The sequence below is a fragment of the Giraffa tippelskirchi genome, chromosome 2 (assembly GCF_054371585.1).
Source record: "Giraffa tippelskirchi isolate mGirTip1 chromosome 2, T2T-mGirTip1v1.2.pri, whole genome shotgun sequence".
Taxonomy (NCBI): Eukaryota; Metazoa; Chordata; class Mammalia; order Artiodactyla; family Giraffidae; genus Giraffa; species Giraffa tippelskirchi.
This window is the reverse complement of record NC_137276.1, coordinates 161,242,860-161,253,316: the sequence shown is the minus strand read 5'-3', so window position 1 is coordinate 161,253,316 and position 10,457 is coordinate 161,242,860. Positions and strand designations below refer to the sequence as shown.

Here is a 10,457-nt window from a genome sequence, read left to right as displayed (position 1 = left end):
TACATAGCTTGATTTCATAATTGATACCTGGATCGAGTAAATTTTAGATACAATCTATTTACAGTTGTTCAGTCTTCAGTACAGAGCTTTGTTCATTCTATTCCTTGCAAATTCTGTGGTGAAAAACAAAATGATTCCTGGTCTCATTAGAATTTTTGTATATTGAATTTGTTTCTATTTGTTACATTTTTATACTTTTGTATAGTGACTTGTTTACATTTGAATCATTTATGATTTTTGAACTACTGACACAACACAGTTTACTGTTGAGAATCTAAAGTTTGTTTTTTTTTTCCTTTTAAAACATCCAAAATTTAAGAAATAGCTAGCTTTGGGTGGGGAGGGAAGCATGCTTAGTGTGAGATCAGCCATAAAAGAAAACAATATATAATCCATGAAAGAAGGCATATTACCGAGTAGGATGGGGAAATGTCTGGACTCTAATATGGGATTTTAAATAACATTTTATTATTTATTTATATATTTAAATCACAAATACTGATCTCAAAGAAATGGAGACATCTCCTTTAACCACCCCTTCTTAAATTTATAGAAAGAGACGCAATAAAAGCACTGACTTAACATCAGCCTTTTGCTTGGGGGAAATCTGTAGAAACACAATTGAGTGCATTTTTTCCTATCCATAGCGCACAGAAATAGACACGGTCCTTTTCCTTTTTTTTTTTTTTAGAAATACATTTGTAGTTGTAAAGTTGTTGTGTTTTACAACTGCAAAAATATTAATTACTAACTGAATGATGTCTGCTTCAGTGAGGGTATTTACCCACTGGCCAGCACTAGTTAGAGGGAGTTAACCAGTAAGGTCACCTCTTAACCTTTGTACAGAACATCAGGGCACTCTGTTCCCTCTCCATTCACCCACCCACTCACTCACGGTTCTTAGGTCTGAAGGATACAGAAATGTTCTCCATGACTCAGCTCCCAGGTAAAATATATTGCTACTCTCTGCTTAAAACTGTATCTAACATCCTATCAAACAAATAATTCCTGAATTTTCAATTTCTGAAATATTTTGTGGTATCCTTTACTTAACCTTGCATATTGTGTCAGATCTTGATAGAGATCACAATAAAGAATGTACTGATGTTAAATTTAAAAAAAATCTGGGAACTGTTACCAAAACATAATTCTAAGAAACTTAAAAATTAAGTAAACTGTAAAATAAAAAAAGTGTCACAAAATGGGCACTTTTATTAGAATACTAAAGGTGTAATGAAATGGCAGCAAGAAGCAGAGTTAAATGGCCAAGACATTGAAAGTCAAAAATGGCCTATTTCTTTGCTTTAAAGTCTTTTAGCCATTACAAAATATTTTTTAAAAAAACATGAAAATGATGTGAGGATATTACTGTAATTGAACTGCAATGAATTCAACTTTATATTTTTCTTTAAACATCCAGAGAAGAAGGGAATGGTCAACATATTCTAATTGTTGAAATAACTTCTATTTAAAACACAGTCTTATGAAAGAAGGCTTTTCCTGAGGCCTCAATGAAATGTTTGACAATAGTCTAAATGAATTAGTCAATTGATTATTCTTAATCTTCCCCATCTTACGTCACAATCCAACAGCTCTTGTCAACAGGTAAAAAAAAACACTGTCAACAAGAAAGCCTAGTTCAAGTATAAAATATCCCAAATGAATGAATTTCAAATGGATAGAGAGAGTACAAAAACATCAACTGAATCAAATAGGTAAGCTGCTACTGACTTAGCTTCTAAGGCAACTTCAAGCTGTCAATGAAGGGTTGAAATGTTTCACTGAATGTACACAGAATTATAATACAAATCAACCTATTTGAAGAGTTTTTCTGTTAACCCACTTTCTTTCAAGTAAATATAAACTGAACTATCCTGGTCAAATAGCTTCTGTACACAGAACATTGCAGATACAGACAACAACGCAGCAGGTTACCGTCATTTTATATACAATTGATAGCCTTTAGAAAATTGCCATAAGTTTTATTTCAAAACACCTAACATTCTTTCTCTGGAAAAGAAACCACATCGAGTAACACTGGCTAATGAGTTAGTTGAACTCAAGCCGCTACAAATGAGACAAAAAGCAGGAGTGCGAGTTTCTTATCTTCAAGGACAGCCTAATGGCCACACCACTTAAATTATCCCGATTTGTCACTTTAATACAATAAAACAGAATGTTAATGGCATTTCCACTGTTCTTCCATTCAAAAGGCAGCTGACTGTTAAAGTGCCTCTAACACACATAAATTATTTTTATTCCATGACTTTATTTTATGTTTAGAAAGGCAGAATAGCAGAAGAAAAATAAAGGCAAGACAAAAGACTTTCAAGTTTTCTTTCTTCAGATGTATGCAGAGGTGATTATATGATGAGTAGGATTCTGTAAAAATAAACAGAATTTTCATTGGTAAATTTAGGTCTGGGGAGACAAATGTAAAATTTCTAAGTAAATTTTACTATTGTATGATCATAAAAATATTGAAGCTTAACTGCCTAATTTGCTAGCTTTATTAAATTTAAAATATCCACCAGAACAATACAACAGTTTTATCAAATATGATGTACGAATCAAAAAATATTGGAATTCATCTTCAGCATATATCAGTTATTCAAAATGATCAGGCTGAGTAACTACATGCCTTCGTATTCACTGAGAAGAACACACATTCCTTAAGATGCCTGGTAACTTTTATTAAACGGTCAAAATGAAGCAGGGCTACAGTTTTGCCAGATTTATTCTTTTACTTTTTTTTTCTAGCCTCCTCTGTGGCATGTGAGATCAGTTCCCCAACCAGGGATCGAATCTAGGCTCCCTGCACTGGGAGCACAGTCTTAACCACTGGACCACCAGGGAAGTCCCAGATTTATTAAGTGGATTTGCAGGATACAAAACAGATCGTTTGTCAACTGGCTCTGTCCAGTTCACAGATCCATGAATCCCAAGGGGTGGAAAGTGCCCTAAAGAGCAGAGACAAGTAGGGAACAAAAAAAGCTGGGACGGTTTTCTAGTACACAATCTGCCTTGTAGGACTGTCTCGGCCTTCACCTGAGACAGACTCTTTGGCAGGAAAAGGCATGTTCCTGGCAGCAACAATCACTCCCGATGTCACACTGACCAGCTTAGGTAAGTGACACTGACCTGGTTGGCTCTGGGCTTCCTTATTTCATTAAAGAGATGGAAATGCACCTGATATTTTTAATTGGGTTTCTGTGAATTTCACTCCCCCAAAAAACTATATTTGTAAACAAAAGTATCAAGCAAACTCTGATGCTTATGAAGAGAATCTGCAAATCCAGAAGATTCTCAAATGTTTCTAACATTAACTACTGATAGTAAGGAACTATGACAGTGAGGAAGACATCATAACACTTCATGGTTTTAAAAGAAAATTTTCATACAGTGTAACTGTATAAAATGTTTATGAGCATAGACACTTAAAAACACTGAATTATTTTTGGCCTGTGTGAAAGATGATTAATATTTAGTTTCTAGACACATTTTTGTATACATCCATATACCTGTCTTAGCTTATGAAAGAGAAACGAAGTAACAAAGCATTATTCTAAAGCTTTTTACTTCTTCCTCTCTCATTCATTGCTGGTGTACCGTTCTGTGTGATGTTGGTCTGAGCTGTGCTTCCTTTTTCTAGCTTGCTTTCTCAAATCTATTGTCTCGACAGTACAAGAAAGTAGGCAGTCTGATTTAAGGGGCTTTTCTGAACACAGTGCAGCTAGGGAGAAAAACTTTCACATTTCTACTGTTTACTTCTGTGTTGCAAGCTGTCTACAGAGCAAGGACTCACAAATAAAGTGAGTAATTAGCATTTTCCCTTTCTCAACTTCTTCAAGAAAAGCCTTCCTAATTATATTTTTTCAGCAATAATTAGCAATTAACTCTGCTATTAAGGGAAGCCTTCAAATATATAATATTTTATTAGGTACTGCTTATAATGCCACACTACAGAAATTAGACAAGAGCCCATACATTCAGAAGAGTCCTAAATTCTACAGCTGTCAAGTTATTTTAAATTGAAAAGGTTTATTTAAATGTTTTCAAATACTGAAAATAAGATTAAGAATAATTATTTAAATTTTCAGTCAACCCCAAATAAAAAGCTTTGCAAGTGAACATAAATGTGATTATTCATTGAATACGAACAATGAGAAAATGAGTGCAACAGTTCAATTCTTTTTTTATAAACAGAAAATCGATGCGTCACCAGCATATCATGAAATAGTCTAGCTTTGTTCATCTTTTTTCTGTTCAAAATGAGTTCTAGGGGATATTTTTAGTCCAGCCACAAGGCGATCAAATTATTCAAAGGAGCATCACACATAAAACTGTAGAATCTAGTTTTGGAAATTCCTGCTTTTTAAATTATTTCATTACATTAAAGATTATTATTAAGGAGCAAGTAGGATATAGCTAAGTAGAATGATAAAACTATTAAAGTAAGTTTTAAACATAGATTTTGTGTTTAGTCAGTACCAATGCAGTAAGAGGTTTTTTTTACTCACTTATTACAATTTATTTCTCCTGATGAAGAGCTTCAATAAATGCATCAAGTTTTTCTTGAATTTCTCTAACTTTTTCTGTAGATATAAAAAGATAAATTAATTAAAAACAAATTTATTTCTTGAAGACATCACAAATCACAAAAGATAAATAGTTCGGGATACTTGAACTACTTAGGAAAAGGGGAAAAATTACCTTCACATGACACACCATCTGATATCCAAATGAAGTTCAAACAGATTATAGCAGTAGACCTTCTAACAATTTTTTGGAAAGGGGAGGAGTGTAGGGGACAGATCCTTTTGAGAATCTAATAAATGCAGATTCTTACACAGAAAAAGACAAATATAGATATAGATACACATACAATTATGTGTAGAATTTTACGTTGTTGTTAAGATTCTCTGGAGTCTAGCCAAGGACTCACAGTTAGCATTATCTGGAACAGAGGAAAATATAAAATAATGAAATAATTTTTTTAAAATCAGAAGAGAATACAGGTGAGTATGTAACTAACCTTCAACTAGGAAATGACTTTCTAGGTGTGAAGTAATAGGAAGAGTTACAAAGATCAACCAATATGACCACATTAAAATGTACACTTTATATGTCAAAATGTCTTAACACTGAAAGACAAAAAAGAAACTGTAGGAAGTACCTTCAACAAAAATGAAAAAGGCAATAACACTTAAAAAAAAATAAAAATGTACTTTTCTTGCTGTGAATGAGGAAAGGAAAGTTTAAAAACACCAGAGCCACTGAAGACAGATTTACATTATTTTATTTGATTTCAGGTTTTTTACTTTAGGTGTTCAAATAAAATCTAAAGATTCTGAGATATAAAAATTTCCTTCAAAATGTATTCACATGGCATGCCAATCTCCTAATATTAAAAGCAGAAGAGTCATGATTTATTCTACTTCACTGCTAACTTAATCATGCCGCTTCTATTTTAAAACACGGGTTAGGCATGCCATTGAACTGTGGTGCTGGAGAAGACTCCTGAGAGTCCCTTCAACAACAAAGAGATCAAACCAGTCAATCCTAAAGGAAATCAACCCTGAATATTCATTAGAAGGACTGATGCTGAAGCTCCAATACTTTGGCTACCTGATGCGACTCATTAGCAAAGAACCTGATGCTAGGAAAGACTGAGGACAAAAGAAGGGGGCGACAGAGGATGAGATGGTTGGATGGCATCACTGACTCAATGGATGTGAGTTTGAGCAAACTCCAGGAGATAGTGAAGGACAGGGAAGCCTGGCGTGCTGTAGTCCATGGGGTTGCAAAGAGTCAGACATGACTTAGTGACTGAACAACAATAGTAAGCATGATAACAAGTACTTTTATCCTGTTAACATAATATGTCAGTGAGAATAGTGAAATTAAAGTGAAATGACTGGTTCAAAGTTGGTGACCTAAAGGCAAAACTGCAAAGCCTTCTATTCTTACTCTTACGATGTTTATATTCTTTTTTTCAGCTTTCCTTTTTTATTTTTTAAAAACTGAAATATAATTTATAACATTTGCATCTTTTACATTTAAAAATAAATAATCTGCAATCAAAGATATAAGTATCCTTTTTTATCAGTGAGACAGCATTTGTGATGAGTAGCCAATAAAAAGAACTGTCCTTTCTGGTAAATTCTTGTTAGCACTGCAGGAACTCAACATAGCCTACCAGAGTTGTATATAAAGAATGCAATGTCTTCATTTTCTTTTTCAAGTAATTTAGCACTTCTAATTCTTGGTATTAGACTGAGATGAATACACACCAAAAAAGGCCAGGGCAGAGGGACCCCCTATTATTTTAAACAGATTATTTACTGAGAAAATATGTTACAGTTAAATATAAGCAAGAATTCCTTGCTTATATCTAAAAAATCAGATTCTTGGAATTTTAGTTTGTACTTTTTGTAGTCTGTTTTTTTGTGGGGGTTTTTGTTTTCTTAACCAGCAGTCAAACCAGTAAACATCCTTCCTTTCACAAAATAAGGCCATATTTTTATTTTAAAAATTATTTCATATAGTTACTTAGGAACAGTTCACCTATCTTCTTTACTGAACATTTACAGAGTTTTAGATACTATAGCTCAGTTGAAGACTTTCTTTAAAGGAGGTTGGGAAATAAGGGGAAAAAGGTTTTCTAAATCATCTCATAGAATTTTGGAAATGGATGGGTCTTTAAAAAATCATCTAGTTTAAATAGCACAAAACATGGAAATCTCAAACAAGTGTTCAGAGCCTTAGCAGCTCTCTAAACACTGTATTGAGAACTACTTCTACGTGGGAAAACTGTATTGTATGAAGGAAGTAAATCACAATCTATCTGCTCCATCATCTGAGTACAATCAGGCAGCTGAAGGGCCAGCTCTACCCGTCCTTTGCCCTGTCAATGACCTCTATGCTCCGCTGGACAGACTATCTGTGAGTGGCTGGGACAGTAGTATCACTCACAAGAGACTGTTCACAGCAAGATCTATTGACAGAGACCAAGAGACACCCTGATGCATGTGCCTAACTGTGGAATCTGAATCAAATTCAAATTCTTCTAAAATTCAAGGTAAGTGATGTTTCTCATAAATTAAAAGTTTTTTTTTAAAAAAACTAATTATATATGAAAACCACAGAATAAAAAATTACCAATTTTCCCTTTAAAGAGTTGTTTTTACAAAATATTTTACCACTGGAATATCAAGACACTGTACCTCTATGCCCTGAAACCTCAAGGATAACACAAAGAACACTAGTAAGTAACTAGGAAGTAACGGGAGGAGACGAGAGAGAAGAGGATGGAGGTAAAAGTTAAAAGAAAAAAGAATAACTGTGATAAACATTTCCTTTTATACTAAATTGGAAAACTGATTTCTTCATTTGTTCCTTCACTTATATAATATACTTACTGAAGTGACATGGGGACATATGATACCCTGCCTTTAAGAATTCCTTGCTTACCTTCTAACCTCTAAGTCTGTAAGTGTCTACTATGTTTTCTGTGATTTCAGATCCCACATTTCATTTGGTCCTCATATAACCACACACGTTTCAGTGCCAAAGACAAGGGTATTAAGCCTGGAGAGTTAGCCTTGTCCACATTCCTCCAATTCAGAGACACATACTAGATCTACTACCATATGCAGGCTCTAAATGGTAACAAAACAAATGCTATTATTACAAGTGTATTTGTTGCAAGTTTTGCCTTTTGTAAAACAAGACATTTTGATAATAAAAATAGGGAATAAGATAGTTACTGAGCACCTCCTAAGTAATTCTGTGTCTAGGAATGTCTAAAAAATGTATATTATGCTACCGTAATACGAATATTATAAGATGAGTATTATTACTTCTTCCTCTTGAGATTAGATCTATACACATTTGGAGAGACCCTTGGAGAACAATATAAGAGCAGGAAACTGGACCAAAAAAGCTCAGTGTCTTTAGTGTCTACAACAATGTCTGACTTACTATACATGCTCAATAAATATTTGATAAATGAAGTTACCAAAAGTATGGCATGGAGAATGACGGCTACCGCTTATCAAGAAGGGGGAAAGAAGAACTTATCATGCTTCCAGGATGTTATGCCAGGATCACAAGAGCTAGAGCAAGTCTGGGAACAAGAGGTAGGGTACACGCTGACAATGAAGATCAAGGAAAGCTGGTGGGCTCCCAACAACACGGAACAGAGAATACTCAGGTCTTAGAACACAATAGCAATTGGTGGGGGAGGGGAAGGAGGACTTAATTATTACACCTTACTTAAGAAGGCTAAAATATGATGACTATACAAGCACACACAAGCATGATTTCAAGCTTTGCAAAGAAGTTATATTATAAATAATAAGCAATATTATTTTCCCTATTTGAATTAATTTTAAATTCTGATGTAAAGTTCCAGCAATGTCTTGTATCTGGCTGCACAGAAAACTGAGTTATGCATAAAAATCAAGTTGGAATGTTAGCAACTAACACTTTCCACTTTCTGATCCTTCCAAATTGATGTCTCACTATTACAGTGTTTTCAAATCCTCAAATCTTAACGGTATTTAATTTATCAACATTAGAACTTACTTTCCCGTGGAAAAATGTGTATATATTAGCAAGGCTAATTATAGAGCAAACTCCTTTTTCTATTAAATATTTGCATTAAATATTTACATAGCTAGAGAATTCTTATAAATTTGTGATTTACTTGATAAACTAAACCAACTCAGGAAGGGATTAACAAACTGCTATTTCTGTACACTGAAACAGCCAATTCCACATGTAGTGAATACGGAGTCTACTTTCCATTTATCCAATGTTTACTTAAAAGATGAACAATTTCAAACATCAATTCATTGTGCTTCTTGATTGAGTCATGAATATTCCCATAATCCCCAACTCATAAACCATCAGTCTCAGTGAATGAAGTTCCTTCTCTTTTTTCTTTTCTTCAGATGACTTGACACCCATTCATGTTTAGGGTCTCTTTATCTCTACATGAAATGATACCACTACTCTCATTTTCTTTTTGAGTCTTCTGATACTTGCTCTAAAAGTCTCAAAAACACACTAATCTGTAATTAGGTTTTGAATACACTGTGAATCCAAAAGGCCAAACCTGGGAGAAGGTTCACTTCAGTGGTTAATAACAGTTTAGAACAGGAACAAAGAATCACACACAAAACACTACCACATGAACCGAAATAAACCTTTTACAACTTTTGATGTTTTTAGAGAAAGCATAGAGAAATGAGCTGCACACTTATGGATGCAGTGTATTTTATACAAGCACACATCCAAAGATCCAAATGTTCCTTAGGAGAGCTATTTAATAACACGCTGCGTGCACATTTTCTACCAAGCTTGGGGACACCTTATAGGTGAAATTTTGCTATAAAAAGCTATTCACTAAGGAACTGAAAATTAAAGGAACACTTCTTATTATGTTACATATGCTGTTCCTGAACAGGCTTGCTTTTTATTAGACAATTACACTGTAAGTGCTCTTTAGAAATTCAGTATTTAAAGGAATCATCTAGGGAAACAAATCATCTAAGGACTCATCTAGGGGTTGGAAGAACACCAACCAAAAACAAGTGAATTCGAGACCAGATTCAAGATTCTCCAAACTACAGTCAAAGTCTTAGACTTAGCACCAGAAAACATGTACACCTTTGACAGCTGAAAGGAAGAGCCAAAGAGATATAGAGTCAAAGATACACATTTAAATCTAACACTTATCTTCTGAGTCCTGGCCCTCTGGTTCTTTTTTTCTCTTCCCTACAAATAGGTATGATTATTTTTAAACATACTCATTAATGAAGACAAACAGTAGACTTCTGTTTGTTACAGAAGAGGGAGGCATCATCTCCTACGTCCTGGGAAAAGCTGTTTGAGACTGGGACAGTAACTTCAAAGCTGGGTGGGGTCCAGACTTCCAGGGGTCTGTGAGGTGGAAATAAGAGTTCTCTGGGTTATTTCTATTGGTTCAAAAGTTCAAATGGAAATCTTTGTTTGGGCTAGAATTACATCTACTCTTGTAACAATTATTTGTTTGGGCCGATTAAGAGATATAATTGCAATTCTATGTTTCAAATTAAAAATAAAAGCGTATTATAGACAAATCTTATAAAACATGGACTTCATAAAACAAAGTATACAAAAAATGAAACGAGTGTCTGACAAAAAACAATGTTAGGAATCCCTGGTCGAATGCTCCTAATAATCAATGGGGTAGTTATCTCATATGATTTTTATAAAGATGAGACAATACTGTACTAACAGGCATATGATAATGTGATCAGGAGAACTAAGTTTCTAGTCCTGGCTTTGTCTTCAACCTTACTAGTGTGGACAAATCACAGTCCTAGTTTCTTTATCTATAAAATGAGGGAATATGTCTTAAAAAACTCAAAGTCTATATTACTGTACTTTAAAACTTAGGACTGAAATGT

The 10,457-nt window shown here is 34.1% G+C and overlaps 1 protein-coding gene across 8 annotated transcripts in view; it reads right to left on the bottom strand.

The window, feature by feature from the left end:
- Window positions 1-1,961: 1,961 nt before the first annotated feature.
- Window positions 1,962-10,457, bottom strand: part of OPA1 (OPA1 mitochondrial dynamin like GTPase) — an 84,913-nt gene continuing 76,417 nt past the window's right edge. For all 8 annotated transcript variants that reach the window (XR_014067833.1, XR_014067842.1, XR_014067836.1 and 5 more), the window contains 2 exons: window positions 4,521-4,595; window positions 1,962-2,382 (listed from right to left, as the gene is read on the bottom strand). Coding sequence is in view for 4 of the 8 variants with exons in the window: in XM_081537650.1 (XP_081393776.1) it covers window positions 4,531-4,595 (65 nt within the window). In the remaining 4 variants the exon portion in view is untranslated. The remainder of the gene's footprint in view (window positions 2,383-4,520; window positions 4,596-10,457) is intronic.